We start from the raw sequence: 23444 nt of genomic DNA, 5'->3' as shown, positions 1-23444 counted from the left end.
TAATAAAATTCTCCCTTTTAATCTTTTTAGTAGTGTGCCTACAAAATAAGAATAGTTAATTTTTTTCTATATTAAAACCTCATTTATTATCAACTTTAACCCTTGTTCAAAAACTCGGCCGCCTAGTCGCCTAATCGGCCGCCTAACCGCCTAGTTGGCCGCCTAGCCGCCTAGTTGCCCGCTTAGGTACTAGGCGATAGGTGACTGCCCCGACTAAGTGCTAGGCGGCGGCTCTAGGCGGTTCTCTGATTTTTCATCGTCTAAGATCGCCTAGAACCGCCTAAAACCGTCTAAAACCGCCTAAATCCGATTAAAAAACAAAATTGTCGCCTAATTTTTGAAAATTAATTCAAAAAATCTCAAAAATTTTGAAATTGACCCAATTTTATTAATAAAATTTCCATATTTTTTCTGAAATCGGCCTAAAATCAGCCTTTTTATTTTTCTTTCTCAATTAAAAACGACATCACATTCAATACTTAACCAATTAACGATTTTGATGACCTTATCCCTAAATAACAATTTTAATTCAACTAAATTGCAATGAAATCAAATCAAAATCAAATATAAGCGAGTTTAAGTTCCAAAATCATCTAAAAAAGATTAATATAAATAATTAAAAATTAAATATAATATAAATTAATCAAAAAATTAATCACCGATTAATCAGCAATTAATCACCGATTTTCGACTTAGGCGCTAATCAGATCCCGTCCGCCCGCCTACCGCCTAGCGATTTTTTGAGCACTGACTTTAACTAATAATAAAATAACATGCAGAATATAAATAGTCAAAAGTAACAAAAAATAAGTAAATTTTGCATGGATTTGTGAGATTATCATATATTTGAGAAAAAACCTCTAAAACATCATTTAAATAAGAATGGAGGGAGTAATATCTTTTATTAAATGACATATAATTTAATAAACATGACAAATAATAAATTTTACTAGCCCGAGTCGGAGCAAATGTAATAATTAGATCAATTTTGATAAAATAATAAGATGATAATTTTCTAAAAATTTCGTATACGAATAAATATATAATCTTAATCATATTGTAAATAATCAATCATATAACATATGCATATATATATATATATATATAAGACAATTTACTAAAATATGAATTTAGTGTTGTTTGTTTTTTTAATAAAAATAATTCAAATGTGGATGTATGGTTCGTGTGATCCTAGAATTGTACTTATCTAGAGTAATTTTTTTTTTTTTATAACCTAGATGTTTCTTATATGTTTATATGAAACAAAAAATCCCTAGATTATTTTTTGAGAAATCTAGGCTGTTTCCTTATGTATGGTGCTCTCTGAAAGAAACTCGTTTTAATTTTCCACAGCTTTTTGAAGATTGCTTGGCACACTTTTGTATGGTTTGGAGTTAAAGGTTCAACCAAACTTGTCAAAACTTATATCAAACCAGTCGAAAAACTTTTTTATGAATGGCGTTGTACTTGTCACAGATCTCCTTTGAGGTGCACGGCGCCACAGCCACTAGACCCATGTAACTCATCAAGCATGTCATCTAACTTAAGAATAGGGTGGCGATACTTTACCGTGATGTTGTTGATTTCTCTATAATCACCACACATGCGCCTACTACCGTCTGTCTTGGCACAAGTAGTTGGGACACAACATAAGGGTTTAGGCTTTCACGGATGTATACTTTCTCCATGATATCATTGACCTGTTTTTGCAACTCTTTAGTCTCCACAGAGTTTGTACTATAGGCCGGTCGATTTAGAAGTGAAGCTCTGGGGACAAAATCGATTTGATGTTCTATTCCTTGAATAGGTGGTAGTCCTTGGTGGTTATCTGACATCTTCAAAATCCTGCAAAATAGAAGTTATTACCAAGTATCATTAGCTCGACTGGTAAAGGGACCTTAGAGAAAGTCTAGTGGTCACGAGATCGAGTGACGCTTGGGACAAAACTAATATAACATGTTGTAGTTTTGGGTCTGGAGGGATTACTAAAATAGAATTTAGTGTTGTTCTTCTAATAAGAACAATTGAAATGTAGATGTATGGTTCGTGCGATACTAGACAAATCTAGGATAAATCTAGGTTGTTTCCAAGACAATGTTGAAATATTTTTTTAGCAGATTTCATAAGAACACTTCAAAAGAATACTTCATAAGAAGACTTCTTTTTTAATAAATATTTTTGATTCTATTACAATTTATATCTCGGTCTGGATAATTTTTATTGGTTATGGAAAGATTTTTTTGGTTAGATAAAATTTTTCGGTTTGGTACATTTCAAATTTTGGTTAATTTTTTCGGATAACTTTTTCGGTCTACTATTTCTTACATTTGTTGGTTCAATTTTGTTTTGAATTTCGATTAGAATAATTTTTTCTATTTAGTAGACTTCTATATGAAATCTACTAGTGATAAACCATAAATCAAATATTTTGATCTTAATATTCTAAACCATAAATTAAAACTCAAGAATATGAAAATAATATTTTTTAATATATCAAAATTTTCCATATGCAATTTAATGAATACAAATTTGGAACCAAAATTATTTTTTATCATTTTAAAAAATTATATTTAATATTTAATTATATAGTAAATTTCATTTGAATTTTGAAGTTTACATGCAGATTTCTCTATTTGAATATAGATTTCAGAAAGTTACAACCGTAATTGAGACTTCTGTTTTTTTTCATACATGAAATCGTAATTTACTACTCTTTTAGGTTATTTCAGCTTTAAATCAAATAAAAGAGTTACTTTTGTTTTATAAATCAAATTTTAGATCATTTTTTTAACAAATTCTCCCTTTTTCAAACCCTCAAAAACACTGGGGAAATTCTGGTCTTCTCCTATGTTTTCTGAGAGTATAATCGAAGTTGATGATGATTTAGCATAAGCGTTATTCTGTTCAGTGCCCACTGTCCACGTAAGAATATTTATTAACATCTTATGAACTCTCGCATGACTATTTCCTGTAAATAGTATGATTATTTATTATTTATTACTAGGTTTGTATCTGCACGCGCAGGTTTTGTTTCACATAATATTTTTTTAAATATATTTATGTTGATATATATATATATATGTATTAGTTTGCTTGATTGTTTGGTATTAGTTTTTTTAAAAAAAAAAAATCTTTGTCAAACAAATAAAAGTTTTTTAGGATTAGAAGTAGGGTAAGTAGGAAAATTATTCTACCATTCTAGAAATTATAAATATGATATGAGTAAAAAAGACGTAGATAAAAGCCATATTTTTTTGGTTGAATTATTTGAAAATGTATAATTACCTCCGATTTTTAATGTTCTCATGTTTATGACATACACAATTGTCACGATTCTGCAAGAACCACCACATGATTCATGTTTCATAATGAAATGCAGCTATAATAATATCATAATTAACTCATAAAAACTATAAAATCTTTGAATAAAGAGAACGCTACATCTTTACATTTTTTCATAGAATAAACTTCGTAAAAAGTGTTCATTAGAAGAAAAAGTATCAAGTTAGTACAAAAAACTATTAAAATGTCTTAGATGAATACCAAATGATTATAAATGTTGTTTATTTATTTTTATTAGTAATATGGAAAACCTTAATTTTAATGTAACTTAATAGTTACAAACATAATATTATATGAGAGAAACATTAAAAATAAAAGTTATGTAAAAATTAGTGTTATTAATTAGTTTTTGAATTTTTATTTTAAAATATATAATTTAATAATTATGTGAAATAATAGATATCATATCAGCTTCTCAATTGCTGATGTGGCAAGTTATGGAAAGAGCTCACTTACTTTCATATACAGTAGAACCTCTATAAATTAATACTCGATAAATTAATAATCACTATAAATTAATAAATTTTTCTGGTCCCAAGTCAGGCTAATGTAAAAATCCATCAAATTCGATAAGATAATAATATAATAATTTTTTTGAAACCCTTATGTAAATACATGGTCCCAAAAAAAACATAATTTAATAATTATATAAAGTTATACAAATATATGTAAATTTAATATTCTAAAATATGACTAATGTGTTTTTTTTTTAGTTAAAGTTGAAATCTCATTGGTTCTTATCTTTTTAATTATTATATCCGTAGCTCTTATTGCTGTTTTACTATATACATTCAAAATTTATGATCATTTTTTGATGTGTAATTGATTTTCTTACATGTAAATATTTTTAAATGTATTCTAGTGTTATCTTCAATTTTATCATTAATGATACTGATAATAGCCATAATTTTTTAATAAATTTTAAATTTATGAATATGTATATTTTTATATGGACAATCCAATATGGTAAAAAACTATTTTATTGTGATAGTTATGATTTTTAATCATGATATATATTATAAGATTTGTTAAAATTTTAAAATATAACATAATTTCAAATAAATTTTTAAAAAATTATATGCAGAAAGCAATTTTCACTATAAATTAATAATTATTAATTTATAGATAAATTAATATCACGATAAATTAATAAAATATTATGATCCTAATATTATTAATTTATAGAGGTATATAATTATAATGATAAAAATATGTATATGTTATATGGTTAATTATTTATGATATGATTTTTACAACGAATTTCATTTGTCACTAAAATTAATCTACAAAGGGATCAAAATTTATTTAAGGAAAGATTCCCGGTCTTTCAGAAGCAAACAAACTCCATACTTTATGAGTTGACTCCTCTTCTTTCTCACCTTTCTTTATAAGAATCTATATTCTTTGATTCATACAAAATCGGATATGGAAACAGTTTAAATACAATCAGAGTATGATCACTAGTGTTATTGTTATAACAGATTGATAAATTATCAATGGAGCATTACTTTCTAATCTACAACAAATGTAACAAGAAAGAACTAATAAAGCAAGCTTTGTGTGATTGAGCTTCTAAAGTTTAACTAGTTGTTGACCTGACCTCTCTTTAAAGCAAAGTCGGATACTTTGCGTCAAGAAACTCTCTGAGACTCTTAGCAGCTTTGTGACCACCCATGAGTTCTGCTAATTTCTCCACAGGCAAAGACGCAAGCTCAGACAAACTCTTACATTTCTCCATTATCGATCTGTAATTAGCGTCCGATACTCCAGGAAGCCTTCTCAGAAACTCTACTGCTGATGTGTTGTAGTTCTCGGCTCTGTTCACACGATGAGTCAATTTCGATTTTCATTCAAAACGTATATCAAAAACTGATCTTTGCAGTTTTTAAGAATAGAGAGCTTTTTTTGGTGTTACCTGATGTCATTTTCTATGATCCCTTCTTCTGAAGGCACACCAACTCTTATTGCTCGGGTCTCATCGGGGTCGTCTTGGTTGGATTTTAAGGTCGCGAAGATTTCAGCGGTTGCGTGTAGACTTCGAGACCATAATATCCTTAACCGAGGAAAATGCAGAACTAGCAGTGATAGTTTCGATATGATGTTATATGGAGTCACATCATCTGATATATCACTCGCAGACTGCAAAGGAAAAGAGAAGCCAATACAAACTCAATGAAGAACAGATCAAAACATGATAAATATAAGATAAACAGGTAACATATTTTGACTGTGAAAGCTTGGGATGTGAGAGGTTACCTGAAAGGAGAAGCTTTTATCTTGAGAGAACTCGATGAGAAGTACGGGTATTCTGTAATACCGGGCCATCATTTCGACTTGGTGGAATAAACGACCTGATGTGAAGCTCTGGAAAAGATCCTGAATGCTTTTTCTCTCCACGCATATTGAAGGCGAAAGGATATAGTCGCCGACCTCTAGCGTAACTGGTATTATCTTCATGCCTTTCTGGTGAAGAACGTTTGGTAGGCTGCTCATAAACTCCCTCATGTCAACTATTACCTGAAGAAAAAGCCAAATAATAATTTTTTATGTAAAAGGTTTGCTGAATCGGGTTTGTCTTGGAGATTAGATAAGTAGGGAGATATGAACCTGTGTTTCTTTTTCGATTTCCTTTCTTCCACCTGCTTTTCGGGTTAATGAGTTTTGAGTACTTGAAGCTGGATAATCTGTAGATGAATTCGACCCCATGCAAAGCCCATCCTGATTCCAAGTCATAGCATAAGATGGATGAGAAGAAAGAAGGAGATAGATAACAAGTGGACAACCTACGTTCCGGTTAGCTGTTTCATCTAACTTTGCTTCAACTCAAATGTTGGGATTTGAGTTACAAACCTGATCTACGGGAATCATCATCGAAGACTTCTGCCTGATTAATGATTCAAAAGCTCCATTTTCCCGGCGTATGCTTGCTTCGAACTTCTGCACTTCTGTGGATTCATCGTAGAAAAGAAAATAAACTTTCAGCTTTTTCAGAGGGTTCTCTGCTTTGTACACCTCAATTTCTCTGACGAAACTCGTGTCCGGATGGTAGACAATGATCACAGACGGTTTCAAAACATCTAGTATAGGTTGATCACTTTCTAAGGCATAAAAATGCACAGGCGGCAGCTTCTTAGCTTCTCGAGGGCCTGATGTGCTAGCTTCACTAGCTTTTTCTTCACTCTCTGAGCCTAATAAGATTTCGGGTTCACTGTTTCCTGATTTCTTATTGCAACTTCTTATGGATCTCCGAAGACTTGTTGAGTCCTTTTTACCTTTTCCTTTGGTACAAGAAGCCTTATCAACGTGAGGCTCTGAAATCTTATTTTCAGATGCGATATCGGTTTTCTTGCCTAGCTTGCGAATGGAAGACGCAGCAGCCATAAGAGCCTCATGCTCTTGTCTGCAAACACTGCTACCCTCCGAGCTCTGTATTGTAGTTACCGGAACTACTCCATCAAGAATCCCAAAACCCTTGGGAGTCTTTTGTTTCTTCTTTTGCGGTGTCTGCACATTGCGGATCTCGATTTTGCTCAACAGGTACATTTCCCACTCTTCCCGCATTACCTGCACAAGTATACGTAAAATAAGAAGACTTGTGAGGGCCAAACAAAGATAACAGATTGAATTCTAATCGGTTGTCAATGCATGATGTAAGATATAACAAAATGTGTAATCTAACTGGACCTTCTGTGGATTGTTTGTGATGCAATTTTCAAGCTGCATGCAGGAACGTTCATCTTTGCAAGCCACAAGAACTATTCCATTGTTGTCAAAGTTGTCTTCCTCAGAAAGAGTCTGCTTTTGTCTCTCTTCTTGTGTCTCTTCCAAAATATCCTGTATCAATCATCATTAGGTTTACAACGATTTCCTACTGCTAAGTAGTGAACATGTTTTGGACAGTCATAAAGTGTGGCGGCTGAACCAATTTCCATCACCAAATCAACCGTAACAGAGAAATGGCATTGAAACTGAAACTCACTCAGTCACTCACACGTAAGACTTTCCATTTTGGTGCCTCTTCTAGAACTTCTTCAAGAGCAACGCCAGTAGCCACATTTATACCTGTTGCACCACCAACTGATTCAGGTCAATATATCCGCAACAAAATTAAAATACATATAACACGAAAGTCACTAGATGCACGATACAACTATTGTAGATCCAGACTCGGTTACCTGCTTCTACAGAGGCATTTTCTGCGTTTGACTTTCTCTTTGTACCACTAGTATTCTTAGCATGTTCTTTCGACTTGACATCACTTGCCTTCACGAGACGATACACTCGTTTCTTTGCAAAATCAAATATTTTATAGCTGGACTCTGCAAATAACCAAACTGATCGATAGCTCTCCGATACCCTTAGCGTATCCAAGAACTTCAGAAAACTCACAGCATCATACCTACACAGAGATTCATAAACATAACAACAAATAGCCATTAGAAACCACAGAACACAAAGCTCTAAGCTAATGATCAAGACAAAGCGAAGAGAATTTCTCAATGTCCCAAACGCAGGTGGCTTTGAAAAAGCACGATACCTGACGAGATAGTCAAGCAACTTCCTTAAAGTCTTCAGATCAGAAACAAGCTGTTTGGTTCTTTTCCCCAGAGTATGCCAAATGGGGTCAAGCTGCCTCCTTACAATCTCATCAAAGGACTTGAACAAACCACTCTCTACAGTCAAATCATCCACATCGACCTTATTAGTCTTCCTCATCTCCTTGAGGCAAGCGTCCATGACTTCAATGATTGCTTTCTGTATCCCCACCATGTATTTCGACATAGAAACCCTAATATCCACAACCTCAGGCGGTTCTCGCTCCAATTCCTGAGACACATCCAGCTGAAACCTGATCCAGACCAAACCCTTGATATCAATTCCTAACTGATGGAGTCGTAATGATCCAACCAATATAGCTTTTTCAATAAAGTGAAGTCCAATTTACAAAACCTGGGCCATAGGTGGAGTCGGCGGAGGAAGAGAGCACGCATGGTGCGTTCAGTCTTGGCGAAGCCGGAGACCAGAGCTTGCGGTCTATCGGAAAAGGCGCGTACATAGGCGGAGCCATTTAGGGTTTTGACAATTCGCACGATGAATGCTTCGGTGGAAGTTTCAGAAAGTGAATGAGCATTAAGAATAACGATTCCGGCGAGTGAAGAAACTGGAATCCGTTGAGTAAGGAGATCGACGATTAGAATCCGCGGCGTGATGAAGAAAGGATTGCCGGAGGAGTACAACGAGTAACGCTGATTCGCCGGAAGATCGGCGGTGATCTCCGTCGGAGTAGGAGAATCAAGGGAGGAGATGCAATGAAGGATTCTGGATTTGAGTGATTGAGCGGCGGGAGAGAGGAGGAGAAGTAAGGTTCCTTGGGACGGAGAATGAAGGATGAGCAGAGAAGCGATTAACTTAGCGAGGGAGAGACCAGAAGAGAGGATCACTAATCCGCCATTAGAGTCCTCGAGAAGATCCGATATGATCTGCTGGTGAAATTTAAGCGCCATGGAAGAAGAAGAACGACGCAAATCGGAGAACGACAGACCGACGACGATAAAAAGCTTTATACGGTCAAAAGTCAAAACGTTCAAACTAAACAACGACGTCGTTTGATAATAAATCAATCATTGTCCAGTATCACCAGGTCCAGGGTTCGATTCTTCAAAACGTCTTTTCAAAGATAACAATAGCTTCTGTTACTCTGTTTTTTATTCTGCTTTTCTTTTAGTCTATAGTACAACAATGTGCGTATATCATCATCTAAATTTCGAGGTAACTGTTGTCTTTTGTAATCAAGATCAAACCTATACAATACAAGAGAACATCTTGTCGCAATGTTCCTCCTTTGTTTATCTGATCCTGGCTTCATCACTCAAATCAGTAAGAGAACATCTTTGTATTTCTACACTTTGACTGTCAATTAGTAAGAGAACAAAAGAATACAAAAATTTAGCATCCACAGGTTACAAAATTGGGATTCCTTCCGCTTACTTTGATGAAAGAAATCAATCTATATGCACTATCTAAATCAGCCTACACTGTTCAACAATTGTAAAGTTAGCAGTTCTGAAACCAAATTTTCCGGCTAGCATCTCATTAAGAAGCCTCGTTTCTTTGTGCACATTCTTCTTACAAATTCCTTTTTCTATATCAATGCAGAGTATGTATAAACAATCTCACAGCTTCATCAAATCCTTGCTCTTCATCCCTACGGGAGCCTATCTGAGTCTTCTCCTTGAAAACCTGAAAACCAGAATCCTTTCTTCTAGAGCAAACCAGAATCGAAGATACACATTTGAAACAATCAAGAATCGAACCCAACCTGAATCATCTTACACACATATAGGCAACATGTTGTATGTCCCATCACAAACTGCAACTGCACCATCAACTTCGTTTTCTGTGAGTAGAAGCATCCTCAGAGAACCCTCAACTCCTCAATACTATGATCAGTTCAGCTATGGTGTCACCTAAGAACACATGCCTTCGTTTGGTAAAACCCCATCCTCTTTCATTTTCCTAAACAACACATGAGCTTCAAACTTTAACCCTTCCCTAAACAACCCTGATATCATTGTAGTGTATGTTACAACATTAGGTTTCACTCCTCTGGAGGAGAGGCTACAAAACAAATCAACAGCATCTTTCAATTTACCAGCTTTGCACATCCCTTTAATGATGATAGTATACGTAATAATACTAATATCCATTTCTCTATTTTGCATATCCTCAAATATCATCAACGCTTTTTCAAGCTTCCCGTTATAACACAGACCATGTAACAAAACGTTGTAGGTCCTAATATTGGGAGGAACGCCACGGTAAACCATCAGATTAAAAACTTCTTGTGCGACTCTATCTTTGCCCACTTGAAAAAAACCTTGAATAAGAGTGGTGTAAGTGATTGTGTTACCGAGTAAACCTTTTTGAGACATCTCGTAGAAGATTTTCATCCCATCCTCCACCTTGCACGATTTGCAAAACCCATTTATGAGACAAGTATAAGCCACTACATCTGGAATGCAACCCTTGGCTTCCATCGAAGAAAACATTTCTTTGGCCTCATCAACACGACCTTCCATGCAAAGCCCATTGATCAATGAAGTGTAAGTGAAAGTATCAGGAGCTACAGACATTTGAATCATCTCACTGTACAGTTCTCTAGCCTCCAAAAGCTTTCCTTCTTTCAAAAACGCATCGATCAATGCATTGAAAGTGATTACATCAGGTTTTATATCCCTTTTCATCATATCTCTAAGCAGAATAGCACCATCGCTCCATCTACCAGAGTTACAAAGACCGTTTACGAGAGACGTGTAGGTGAAAACATCTGGTCTAACTCCATTGCTCTCCATTTTGTTGAAAAGATTCAACGCATCATCCACATGCCGGTTCTTACAAAGAACCTCAATGATTGTAGTGTACACTAAAACATCTGGTTTGATTCCCATGGCCACCATCTGATTAACCATGGACATCGCATCTTCGATCCTATTCCCGAGGCAGAGCCCATTGATCAGAGAGGTGAACGTGACGATGTCAGGCTCGAAACCAAGCTTCATCATCTTCCCGAGAAAAGACGAAGCAAGAGAAGGTTGAGAAGATTGGCAGAAACAGTTCATCAAAAGATTGCAAGTATAGAGATCATGTGAAATCCCCATCGTTCGTAGATGCTCGCAGAGATTGATCACAACATCAAATCTCTTCATTTTGGAAATCGCAGTCAATAACCTAGTTAAATCGATAATGGAAGGTAGGGGACGAGACTCAACCATGTGAGTGAATAGATCCAAAGCCTCGTTAAACTGAAGAGAGTCAAGACCGTTCTTCAAAATCGCTCGGTAATCACAAAAAGCTCGTACCCAGAAACTGAGACTCAACAGGCGGCTAAAGGAGAGAGCGGTTCCAGAGTTACCTTTCTCCAAACGATGAAGATGAAGAAACCCCATCGCCATTAACGCAACTCCAGATGCAATCGATTCTGCCTTTGATTGGAATCGTCGCAAAATTAATTCGATTCCAGAAATTTTTCTGCGAATCGTAAGAACCCTAAATCGACAGAGTGAACAAGAAAGTAGCGTAATTGGTACACGTGTAAATTTTGACTTTGTGTAAGGGCGTTGACTCACATGATTAACGATTTAATGAGCCGATCTAAATGGGTCAAATACTAAAAAGCCCATTATCTAATTTTGTAAAATACAGTATGATTTATTTACGGTCATCAAGATCAGTAGTCTGTAGACATTTATTTAACCACCAGATGAAATTTGTAAATTTTTTGTTAAGGTAAAGTTTAATAAAAAGTTGCAGATTACTTTTCAAAAAGCGACGCGTTTATATAATTTTGTATGTAATCATACATTACTTCCACTAAAACCTACCTCAATATAAAATAATATCGTTTAATTGTTTACCCAAAAAAAGAAAAAAAAAATCAAAACAAACATAAAATCTAATGTAAAGCAAGAAGAAAATGCAGATTAGTTAAGTACAACCCTTTCACATTATAATTTTAATTTACTGTGTTAAATGTAATGACAAAAAAGGGAAGGAAATACATAAGACAATCAGATGAAAATGGTTTACATGTTATTTTGCGAATTATTTTTTGTTTGCCTGTTTGTGAATGCTGATGATCTAATAAAAAAACTTAGAGATTGTAAGCTCGAATAGGATTTTTTAAAAACTAAAACTCGAGACCTTTTAGCTGTTGAACTAATAACATTTAATTATATGAAATGTCATTCATAATTATTATTCTGTCCTCTATAATTTACATAATTAGACAAAAAGATTTAAATATTTTTTGTCTTTTTAATGAAGGGTTTCTTTTTTTATTTATAAAAAAATGGATTATAGAATGACAGTAACACTAATACAAACCTCAAGAATGTATGTTTTGATCTCACACTTATAAATTTAATTGGCAATATTTCTGATATATCATATATTTTTTTTTATTGAAATCGGGGGCAAAGCCCTCTTAATTTATTAAAAATCTAAAAAACCAACTATAAACGAACATCTCGAGGACGGGCAAAACCGTTCTCATCCTCTAAAACAATCGACTGAATATAATGGGAAAATGGCCAAAATCTAGTTGAATTAAATTTTGTGGGCCAAAAAAAATCTGAACTAAAATACGATGCCAAAACTTAGTCGAAGTCTAAAAAAAATTAAATTATCTATCTAAACTTATAAAAATATGCTAAAATCTATTTTGATCATCCCACTGTTAGCCAACATTCACAGAATAATGAGGTGGCCGATATGTCACTGTTCCGATGTGGCAATAATATCAAAAACGTTGTCGTTTTAACTATTTTTGGGCCAAAAATCATTTAATCAAAACAACCGTTTTAATTTAAGATAAAAAAAATTCTCAAATCTATTTAGAAATTAATTTACGGTTTTTATTTGAAATCAATTTAGGATTTATCATTATCTTCTTTAAAAACAATTCAATGAAGAGAGCAACAATGCGAAGCAATAATCGAATCAATAAAAAGACAGATGCTCATGATCACCCAGAGCTTACCCAAGTCAATAAGCTTAAAATCGAAATCAAACAATAAAAAGACAGATGCTCGGTCTCAATTGGCTATGAGATAAATTACAGATCTGAAACTGGTTGTAAGATTCAAAAGAGGAGCTGCTCTATTGTGTTGGTTTATCTTCTCCGGCGATTTCTGGACAATAAAAAACAGCTTTTATTTGGTACCAGAGCTTGTAATATCCTGGATTTGTCCAACTATAGTATAGGATATGAAAAATAGGGTTCAATTTAGAATGGGTCACATTTTCTGAATATCCAACAGTTGATTCCTCCACTAGAGGAAGCAAAACGACACGAAACCCATTATTTTTTGTCTACGTGGCCCAGCAGTTTTGGGAAGAACAAGAGAGATGGCAAGTGACCCCTAATAAAAAGATCTGATTTTTTCGTTTCGATTATTCATCGTCTTCCCCAATTTAGGGTTTTCTGGCATTGGGTTATAAATTATGAGAGGTGGTGGCAAGAGAAGATCAAACGGTGGTGGTTCTGGGAAGAGCAAGCCCAGATCTCGGAGAAGACATTGTTCTTGAAGAAGACATGATAAACCCTAAATTGATTTCTAAATCGATTTGGGAATTTTTTTTCTTAAATTAAAACGACTTCGATTTGATTTAATGATTTTTGGTTCAAAAATAGTTAACGACAACATTTTTGGTATTATTGTCACATCGGAACAGTGACATGTCGGCTACCTCATTATTCTGTGAGCGTTGACTAACGGTGAGATGGTCAATATAGATTTTAACACATTTTTATAAGTTCAGATAGATAATTCAAATTTTTTTAGACTTTAGCTAGGTTTTGACACCGTATTATAGTCCAAATATTTTTCGGCCCACAAAATTTAGTTCAGTTAGATTTTGACCATTTTCCCCTAAATATAATATATGAGAAGTCGTCTTTCTCAGTCAAAGCAGGTAAATATATATTGACTTTGGAAGTTTCGAAGATGCTGCTGATGCATGTTGTCCCTGAATACGAACTAATTTATTAGTTTTTTCTTTTTTTCGTCAACAATTTATTAGTTTATTTTGGCTTACAGTCTCTTCTTTTTTTTTTTGTCGAAATTTGGCTTATTGTCAAATTATTTATACTTGGAAAGAGATATACATAATTTCATTACAGAAAAAATGCAATCTATTGCTAATTAAATGTAATGAGCCGTAGTCAAAAGTTTAGGGCCAAATGATTTAAATAAAATTAGTTTCCTTCTTTGCTAAAGGAAAAAGATAAAGCACAATTTCTTTCCCCTACTGAATAAAACAAGAAAATGATGTTAAAAAAAAAAAAAAACTGTCTTTTGATTCGTCTCTCTCTCTCTCTCTCTCGCCTTCGTCACTCTGTTATTTTGAAACTTCAATTTCCTTTGATGGGTTTTTGCTAAATACCCAGATTATGATTTAAAGCTTTATTCCTTTGTCTTATAAATCTCGCTCTGCCCTTTAATCTCAAACATCTCTATTACAAAGTATTCTTGAGTAAAGCTCTCGTCTTTGTAGTTTTGCTAAAAAAACTTGTAGTCTTTGGGCAAATAGAACAAAAATATGAGATTTTACTTATCTTCAACTCTACAGCGTTCCCTTGTAAGTCTTGTTCTAGGGTTCCTCTTTGTTTCCTGTGACGCGTTTCCCTCTAAAGAAGGTATATGCTTTCTCCAATTTCTTCGACGGTTCTGTATTTCAATTCTGGAAGTATCGGAAATTTAGTCTTCTAGTCTCTATGAAGGTCTTTAAACACTTGTTCGGAATCAATTTGAAGAATTTGCTTTTGATTTGAGTTATTCTAGGAAGTTGAAAATTTAGTTTTGTGCATGATCATAAGAAGTAAATGTTGGTTTTTTTTGTTATATTATTATTATCAGTTGAAGCTCTTAGGAGATTCAAGGAAGCTATGTATAAGGATCCTTTGCTAGTTATGTTTAATTGGAATGTCCCCGATTCGGATCCTTGCCTTTGGACCGGCATTAAATGTTCTCCATCTAAGGATCATATTATCAAAATGTAAGAAACTTTGATCTCTTCCTGCATTCTAATTAGTTTTCTTTATAAAAAGAAAAAATGACTAGATTTGATATCTGTTTCATGCCGTGAAACTTGTGCAGAAATATATCGGATGCATCGATGAGAGGGCTTCTTGTGCCAGAACTTGGTCAGATAACCTACTTGCAAGAACTGTATGGTTTTGATTCCTATTGACAGTACCTGAAAATTGTATGTAAGTTTGATGACAGTGTTGTAATTTTACAGATGGATTTTTTGTGTGTGTGGTGAATTTTTCTTTAGGATCCTTAGCGGAAACATTCTAATGGGGACCATACCAAAAGAGATAGGAAAGTTGAAGAAACTCAAGATCTTAGACTTGGGAAACAATCATTTGACAGGACCGGTTCCAGCAGAGATTGGGAGTTTGTCCAACGTTATAAAAATGTAATAAAGAGCTTAAAACTTTGACACTTGCAATGTCATTTAATCTGAGAATGTGCTGAGATAACCATTTTTTGTATGTGTTTTCTCGTACATTACAGAAACCTTCAGTCCAATGGTTTAACAGGAAAATTACCTCCAGAGATTGGAAACTTGAATCACCTTAGAGAACTTCGTATTGACAGGAATAGGCTGCAAGGAAGTATTCCTGTTGCTAAAACATCAAAAAGGTGAGTTAAACCAATAGCCTTAGGGGAATGCGATGAACACTACTTATTGTCTATCATGAAATTGTTAATCTATGTTCTTTTTTTTTTTTTGTCTGAATGATTCAAATCAAAGTGCAAACATCACTGGTTTGTGCAAGTCTTCTCAATTGAAAGTGGCAGATTTCTCGTACAACTTTTTCGAGGGAAGAATTCCGAGTTGTTTGGAATACCTTTCAAGGTAATTCTTGCAAGACCCTTTTGATCTACTTGGATGTACATTTTGTCATCTGAATAATCTCTCTTTGTTCTTGGAAAATGGTCTTAGAATGAGCTTTCAAGGAAACTGCATGAAAACCAAGGAGGTTAAGCAGAGGCCTTCTTCAGAGTGTGGTTTGTAGAATACTGAGTTTCACTTTATTGACACCTATAAGATAGTAGATTTCCGTATCTAATTTTTCATTTCTGAATTGGCTAGCTGCAGTCTTGGCCAAGAAGAAAAAACGAGGATCGAGACCTATGTGGCTTCTGGATTTTGAGATAGTCACGGGATCTTCGGTTGGTTTGCTCTTTCTAGTTGTGATTTTCTCTGCGTTTAGCTTGTGCAACATAAAGCGCTCTCTCATCGTTCCCTGGAAGAAATCTGCAAGTGAAAAAGAGCAATTCACGGTCTACGTTGGTTAGAACCTTTTGGAATTTCTAAGATTTCAATACAAAAAGCCTAAAGAGCTTCCAGAGATGAGAAAAGTTACGGAGAAGTGGTTTTTTCTTACAGATTCTGAAATGCTGAAGGATGTTTCAAGGTTCACAAGACAAGAGCTAGAAGTAGCGTGTGAAGACTTCAGCAACATCATTGATTCTTGTGAAGATAGTCAGGTTTACAAAGGAACGATCAAAGGCGAGACCGAGATTGCGGTGATCTCTCTCTGCGTTAAAGAAGAAGTCTGGAGTGGATTTCTTGAGCTTTATTTCCAGAGAGAGGTTCTTCATCTTCTTCTTGTGTCATCATCACTGAGCCACTTGCAACAAAACATCAGTAAAAATCCTGATTTTTCGTGACCATTCATTGTTGACAGGTTGCGGATTTGGCTAGATTAAACCATGAAAATGCGGGGAAGTTACTTGGATACTGCAAAGAAGATAAACCATTTACAAGAATGCTTGTTTTTGAGTATGCATCAAATGGGACACTATACGAGCACCTCCACTGTAATATATAAAATCAAAACTTTCTTAGAGCTCTGGTTTTGGCAGTTTTCACTAGTTGAGTTAGCTGATAATATGTTTGGTGCAGATGGGGAAGGAAGTTTAGTCTCGTGGGCAAAACGCATGAAAATCGTTGTAGGCATCGCACGTGGTCTCAAGTACCTTCATACTGAGCTCGATCCTCCATTTACAGTCTCTGAGTTGAACTCAAATGCAGTGTATCTCACTGAAGATTTCACTCCCAAAGTAAAGTTGAACCAGGCTGTTTCCTAGATGATACATATAGCTAAAGCTTTGCTTCTAGACTCTGAAGTCTTTATTTTTTATCTTTCTATGCAGCTGGTTGATTTTGAATGCTGCAAGACGATTCACGCGAGGTCAGAGAAGATTTTGACGGATATCAGTAGTGAAGGAGCTATATGTGTACTTCCCAGCGCAATGGAGCATCGAGGTATGAATTTGCAAGGGAATATCTACTCATTTGGCATGCTTTTGCTGGAAATTGTGAGCGGAAGACCTTCTTATTGCCTAGAAAGAGGCTGTTTGGTTGAATGGGTAAGAATAGCTCTTCTCTATTAGTCCCTTTCTCTCATACTTGTTTGAAACAAGGATGGATCATTTACCTTCTTACCCATTTTTGGAAACTCAAAAAAGTTTCAAACTTTGCTACTTCACAATGGAATTGGTTCATTGAATGAGAGAATATACCTGAGGATGCTGAGATCAGTTTCAGGCTCTGAATTCTGAACCAGAATTGTGGTTTTGTGGTGTAGGCAAAGGAGTATCTTGGTGCACCAGAAGTGATGGCTAGTTTGGTGGATCTTGAGCTGAAGCATTTCAACCAAAAGGAACTTGAGGCGGTATGTGAAGTGGCGAGCCAATGCTTGAACTTGGACCAGAATGATGAAGACAATAATCAGAGATGTTTGGTTCAAGAGCTTTGTGACACATTAGAGAGTAGAATTAGTTTGTCTATTTCAGCAGAGCTCAGGTCGTCTTCGTTGGCATGGGCCGAACTTGCGCTGGCTTCGCCTTCTAAAGAAGATGAAGAGGAAAATGAAAGGAATAAATACTCAAATAAACACTCTTAAATTTTAAATAAATTGGGTTTTGTTAGTTTTGACATTGGCACTAACTTTTTCAATCGAACATTTTGCCTTTTTCTATTTTGTCCTTCGTGTTGCTAAAATCTAAACAGATCTCTTATTTGTAAATAGGCTACGCGGAAAACTTGATTGGGGATAATAATAGAAGAGTACATAAAGAACCTTGACACGAGCTATTTCTCAAAATCCCTCTTAACCTTTTTGTTTTTGATAAAAATACAAATTCGGGAATCGAATAAAATTTATAATATCTCACTTTTTAAAACTTAGTTTTGGACTTCAAGACAACAACCAAAGAAAAAAAAAGATACAAAAGAAGAGACAAAATCATTGGCATCATCATCAAAAGTAAAGGAGATGCTTGTTGTGTCGGAGAAACAAAAGATCAGTGCATAGAACGAGAGTAATGGTTGTCGTTAGGGTTCCGTTTCTGGCTGAAAACCGCCATAGCTTTTCTCACAGGAGGTTGCAATGGTGCCTTTCTATCACTGTGGTGGTTCATGAACACATCGTCTGATATGAAGTACTCATCTCCCTGACAAAAACCAACGAGATAATCAAATCCCAAATTACCTTAAAAAGTTTTATTTCAATCAAAGGCTATATAGATTTTGAGTTTGTATGGTACTAACCGGTTTGCTTGCTTTCTTCTTGGTCTTGGGATGGAGAAACTTTTGTGGGAGTTGATCTTCCCGGAGAACCAGATTCTTGGTGATTGCGTCTCTTCCACTTTTAGGCATTGGTATCGAAAACTGCACAAAGAAATAAGAAGACGAGAGTCTCCGTTTAAAAGCAGGGTAACAAATGAATTCAAGTATAATGAACTTATCATGCATACATGCTGTGTTTAAACGCAATTTCGGTTAGCTTCAGCTCATAACGAGTAACTTACTTTGGTCCCGCGAAGTGTGACTCGTGGTTTACGTGCAGCTACTACAGTGCCATTCTCGCCTATTGTAACGGCTACCTTGCGTAGAGTGCCGCCATTACCGCACTTGGGACAGAAGATTCTCCAAGTTTCAGGAGTTACTGTGTAGCAAGCATGGCATTTCAAGATCCACCTGACGATCCAAATGCAATAAAGTGTAAGAATTGTATCTTTCTCAGCTAGTGAGCATGCTAGTCGGCATTTGAAAAAAAAAAAAGGTGGATCTGATTCAGAAAATGTACCTGTTCAGTTGGCGAATTTGCATTCCTCCGGGTGCAAGCAAACGCAAACCCATTTGAAGAATAACATTTTGCATAGCAAAGTCACCGGTTATACAAGCTACACTGGACTCAGACAAGGCTCTCAACGACCAACTCTGCTCGCTGCTACCATCATCTGCCATCGACGATGCCTCACAAGCAACATCGATCCCCTCAACATCAACATCATGATCGATATCATCCTCATCATTGCTCAAAGTTGCTTCAGCATTCGTTTCTCCAAGCCCTTCTTGGAGAGCCTTTGCTGAATCTTCCTCCAACCTCATATCTTTTAGGATGGACGAGAGATCCTCATCATTCTTTCCGATATCTTTTGCACACTTTTCATCAGCGTCTTCAGACATCTGGTCGGTTGTGTCCTCGGTCAATTTGCCAGCTTTGTCAGCTTCCTGATCTTGCTGCATTTCTTGTTCAGCCAAGGCATTGTAATGTTCCCACTTCGCCTTTCTTCTAAGGAACTTTCTGTGAGTACTGCTACTAACTGCAGGTCTCCAGTCGCCAGAATCTTCATCATCATGTTCTCCCAGCGATGCATCTATTCCCTCCACTACCATCTTACCCTCAAGCTTTACCTCTGTTTTCTTGGGTGGGTATCGCCTATGCCTCCTCTCCCCTTCTTGATCATCCACTTCTTGATTCTCAGTATGAGACACAACAGAACCAATCTCAGAAGTAATGTCTGAAGGGATGATATTCATGTTAAGGTCCTTGAGCGGAAGAATTTTGGAGTTAGAGTTGGATTTTTCCTCGTTCTCGTTTTCTAGTGCCTCCCACTCCTCCAAGTTAGCCACATTGGAGCCCCAACCAGGTAAATCCTTCTCAGCTAATCTCTTTACCGTAACAGTTTGAATCGGCGGAGGAACATCTCTGAGGTTTTTGGTCCCATGAACCTGAGCCTCGAGCGTGTATGTCAAAGCAATGAGCTTGAGATCAACGTCAGAAAGACTCTGCAAATCACCAGTAGCTCTAGCAAATTTAATAACTGCAGGAAAAGAAGTGTCATTGTCAGATATTATCTTTCCTCAAACACAACATATAAACATACGAAATCAGTCCAAAATCTATAAGCTTTTCTCGAAATCTACACAGAAATTGCAATAGTCTCACGCATCGAATTCAAACAAACGAGCCCAAAATCCCATTTTAAGAAAACAATAGAATGAAAATTCAGCTCAGAACTTAGTTACGAGAATCACACCTTTAGTGAGAGATTCAGGAGAAGGTTCCATGGGGTCGATAGTGAAAGGGATGATAAAGTCGAGAAAACGGCGAGAATTAGGGTCACGAATCTCGGAGAGAACTTCAGGGACGGTTACGAATTTGTCGGCGAAGTTGTTTAAGCTCTGGCCTCCTTGGATTACGGCGTTGGCGTCAACAACAGCCATAGAAATTCCCTTTGTGGATTTGCAGCTTCCGACCATTCCGATAATCGCCGCCGGAGCTCCGCCGGTGGCCGGAGGCTTCGAAGGAGGATCTTTCTTCACTATGGAACTCCACATCGAGGTTGGATTCGGCTCCATGGTTCGCGTTGGAGTTTCGTTATTTGCCGCTTCAATGGAGACTGAGATAGAACGGAAGAGAAGAAAAATAACCTAGCTCTGGGAATTAAATGGGCTTCACGTAGGCCCAAACAAATGGGTTTCTATATAATTTGAAACTAGAACATGCATATTTCTCGTAAACCAGTAAATGCAATACAATTGATTCGGTTCGGTATTGAACCGGTAAATTCAAACTAATAGCTATGTACATGTACAGTATAATCTTTATAAATTAATATTCAATAAATTAATACTTTGATAAACTAATATATTTCTGAATTCCAAATTAATTTTTCAAAAAAAAATTATATTAATAAATTAAAAACTCGATAAATTAATAGTATATTGTAATTCCAACATTATTAATTTATAAAAATTTAATTATTTTTTGGAATTTTTTTTTTGGAGCAAAGAGAAGCATAATGAGCAAGTCTTGATCCATCCATGGTGGCGAATTGTAAATCAGAACCTCGTAGTCTTGTTCCATACGCAAATTCGAATCTCTCACTTTCACCATCTTGGAGTCAGTCTATTTCTTCTTCAGCTTCTTGTTCTATTCCAAGACAACCAGGAGGAGCACTGATGCGCTCTCTGTTTCTCTCTTCCACTGTATAATTTCACCATTACTAAGACAAGAACTTTTGATCATGAAAGAAGAAAGAAGCCATGATGAAAGATAAAGGCGTGGCTAAGGAAGAAGGCAAGAAGAAGGATGAGCTCACTGATTAATTCAAGCTCTTTATTGAAAAGACAAAGATCAAAGAAAAATGGCTCGACCACTACCTTCCAAAGCGTGAATGGATTGCAATAGCTCATTTCGCAAAACTTGACCTTGATTATGAGTATCATAGGGTGAGTAAGGATAGAAGTTTGGTTCCCGTTAGCTGATGACAGGATTGCTGAGATTACGTTTGGGAGGAAGGGAATAAATATTGGGATTCTAGGCTTTGAGGCAGAAATCTCGATAAAGGATGTGATTACTAAGACATGTCGGAATGTTATCTCTGAAGTGGATGAACAAACTGAGAAGAATAATGGAGGCTTATTATTCACCTCACTAATTTAGCATTTTATATTTATTTGTTTTTTTATTAAGTTATAATCTATTTTTTAAACTTATTGCATTATTTCTTATAGTTAATTTAGTTTTTCTTAAACTGGTTATTTTTGTTTATTGTATAACAAAAAAAAATATAAAATATAAGTTTCATGATATGTATACTAACTTTTTTTTTATGAGAAGATTTTCCTAGATAAAATGGTGAAAAAACAATGTAATTCCAAACATTATTTCTTAGCAGCCAAAGATGGTGTCCAAAACATAAAAGTTAAAGCAAATTACAGGAAAATTTGTTATGGAGAAAGAACTCTGAGCTCCTTATTACTGAGTCGAGAGCTTGGCCACCTCTGCCTCAAATTAGCTCTTCAGATAGTCAAATTGTTCGGAGTAGATATTCTTCAACGAAGTCAAATTGGTTAATGTTTTCTACAGCACTTATAAGTGTTTAATTGCAGGTGAGACTTTTTCTTCCCAAATAAACTTGAACGCCAAGAGCTCTCAGTTTACCGACCATTCGTGTAAAGTCACCATCTTCTATTATGAGAACGATGTTGCAAGGCCTTAAAAATCGAAGGTGTTTAAAGACAGCATCTTGAATATAGGCATCAGATATATCAGTGTTCATCTCAAAAGGAACTCGCGTAATTAGAGTCAGGAGCTAGAATTTGTACTCCACAAAGGTTGCCAGTCGCCTTAAGGGCAGCACCATTCCGTTTCTGACCAGAATGTTAACAGTTTTGATACAATACCAAAACCTCATGTCTAGTTTTACATCACGACCAAAACAGAATCTAAACTGTCTATAGTAGTTACTTGTACTGACTTGTCATGTTGATTAGGAACCAACCTATCATAGTACAGCCTTAATATCTTCCCAAATACCTAAAAAAGTTCACAACGTATACTAACATTTTTTGAAACAAAAAACTGATGTTCTAAAATAGTACAAAAAAAAATTCTTATTTCAAGCTATTTAATTTTCGGATCGGCTTTGATTTCATCAATTATTTTTGACCCTAATAATATTAATTTATGGTTCTGGCACTACTCAAAATCATGGTGGTGGCAACATATCAATTTACTTAAGGAACCATAACCATCTCAAGGAAGATTTTAAATCTGTTTTATTATTACAACTACTTAGAAGATTGCAGTAGCATACATAAACTGCTGTTGTAGTTTTTTCTTACTTTTGAGATTTTCTGGGGGTTATAAGATGTTACCAGGAGAGATTTCAAGATTTGTTTTTCTTTTTTTTTTTCTTAACATTTTCTCTGTTGTAACATAACCTATTCTCAATTTCTTTACGGAATTAACTTATATAAATTGTTGGTCACTATAAAGCTTCTTAACTTTGGTATTCTTTCGTTTTGTGATTCCTAATCTTTTTGAAATTACGTTCCTTTCATCTAGATGTATCCAATATTTAAGCCTGATGTTACAGACTTGCAATAAAGAAATGTTGTAGATTAATACGTCATTTCTATAAAAATATGAATCGAACAGTCTCATAATTTTATGATTGCTACATAATGTTAATTCATGATATATATAACGATATTCGAAAAAACTAATTTGAGTCGTCGTTAAAAACTTAGAAGACTGATCAAGTATCATTTTAAAACCAAACACTATATTTGTAAAATTCATAATCGAAATGATTTGGTTAATTCATATTGAGTAAATTAAACTAGGGTTGAATGAAAGAAAAGATAGTATACTACTACTAACTTAATATCAGATACTATTTCAGTATTTTGATAGCAAATATATTTTCACCGAAAAGCAAGCCGAA

The 23444-nt window shown here is 35.2% G+C and overlaps 4 protein-coding genes across 6 annotated transcripts; 1 reads left to right on the top strand and 3 right to left on the bottom strand.

The window, feature by feature from the left end:
* Positions 1 to 4766: 4766 nt before the first annotated feature.
* Positions 4767 to 8855, bottom strand: LOC18023081 (DNA repair endonuclease UVH1). The gene is made up of 10 exons (XM_006405325.2): positions 8293 to 8855; positions 7880 to 8191; positions 7518 to 7741; positions 7334 to 7404; positions 7027 to 7176; positions 6193 to 6906; positions 5950 to 6060; positions 5599 to 5859; positions 5258 to 5481; positions 4767 to 5159 (listed from the first exon to the last, which is right to left on the bottom strand). The coding sequence occupies exons 1-10, from the start codon at positions 8844 to 8846 to the stop codon at positions 4949 to 4951; spliced, it is 2832 nt and encodes a 943-aa protein (XP_006405388.1). The 5' UTR covers positions 8847 to 8855; the 3' UTR covers positions 4767 to 4948.
* A 397-nt stretch (positions 8856 to 9252) lies between these two features.
* On the bottom strand, positions 9253 to 11378 carry LOC18023080 (pentatricopeptide repeat-containing protein At5g41170, mitochondrial). Its single transcript, XM_024159030.1, has 2 exons — positions 9662 to 11378; positions 9253 to 9582 (listed from the first exon to the last, which is right to left on the bottom strand). Exon 1 carries the CDS (start codon positions 11292 to 11294, stop codon positions 9810 to 9812), a length of 1485 nt encoding a protein of 494 aa, XP_024014798.1. The 5' UTR covers positions 11295 to 11378; the 3' UTR covers positions 9253 to 9582; positions 9662 to 9809.
* Positions 11379 to 14201: 2823 nt separating this feature from the next.
* Positions 14202 to 17889, top strand: LOC18023079 (probable LRR receptor-like serine/threonine-protein kinase At1g63430). Of its 3 annotated transcripts, none has more exons than XM_006405322.2 (13): positions 14202 to 14539; positions 14760 to 14898; positions 15000 to 15071; positions 15181 to 15324; positions 15423 to 15551; positions 15664 to 15768; positions 15856 to 15920; positions 16012 to 16206; positions 16303 to 16508; positions 16604 to 16736; positions 16822 to 16979; positions 17073 to 17288; positions 17507 to 17889. In XM_006405322.2, the coding sequence occupies exons 1-13, from the start codon at positions 14443 to 14445 to the stop codon at positions 17822 to 17824; spliced, it is 1977 nt and encodes a 658-aa protein (XP_006405385.1). In that variant the 5' UTR covers positions 14202 to 14442; the 3' UTR covers positions 17825 to 17889. The 3 variants fall into 3 exon arrangements, with proteins under 3 accessions (XP_006405385.1, XP_006405386.1, XP_024014560.1); XM_006405323.2 differs by having other exon boundaries at positions 16006 to 16206; XM_024158792.1 differs by lacking the exons at positions 14202 to 14539; positions 14760 to 14898 and having other exon boundaries at positions 15020 to 15046; positions 16006 to 16206.
* A 220-nt stretch (positions 17890 to 18109) lies between these two features.
* Positions 18110 to 20595, bottom strand: LOC18023078 (20S-pre-rRNA D-site endonuclease nob1). Its single transcript, XM_006405321.2, has 5 exons — positions 20247 to 20595; positions 19010 to 20030; positions 18732 to 18900; positions 18472 to 18591; positions 18110 to 18374 (listed from the first exon to the last, which is right to left on the bottom strand). Exons 1-5 carry the CDS (start codon positions 20566 to 20568, stop codon positions 18225 to 18227), a joined length of 1782 nt encoding a protein of 593 aa, XP_006405384.1. The 5' UTR covers positions 20569 to 20595; the 3' UTR covers positions 18110 to 18224.
* Positions 20596 to 23444: the final 2849 nt, after the last annotated feature.

Source organism: Eutrema salsugineum, unplaced genomic scaffold (assembly GCF_000478725.1).
Source record: "Eutrema salsugineum unplaced genomic scaffold, Eutsalg1_0 scaffold_14, whole genome shotgun sequence".
Taxonomy (NCBI): Eukaryota; Viridiplantae; Streptophyta; class Magnoliopsida; order Brassicales; family Brassicaceae; genus Eutrema; species Eutrema salsugineum.
The sequence above is the reverse complement of the archived record's forward strand: the minus strand, read 5'-3'. Positions and strand labels throughout refer to the sequence as shown.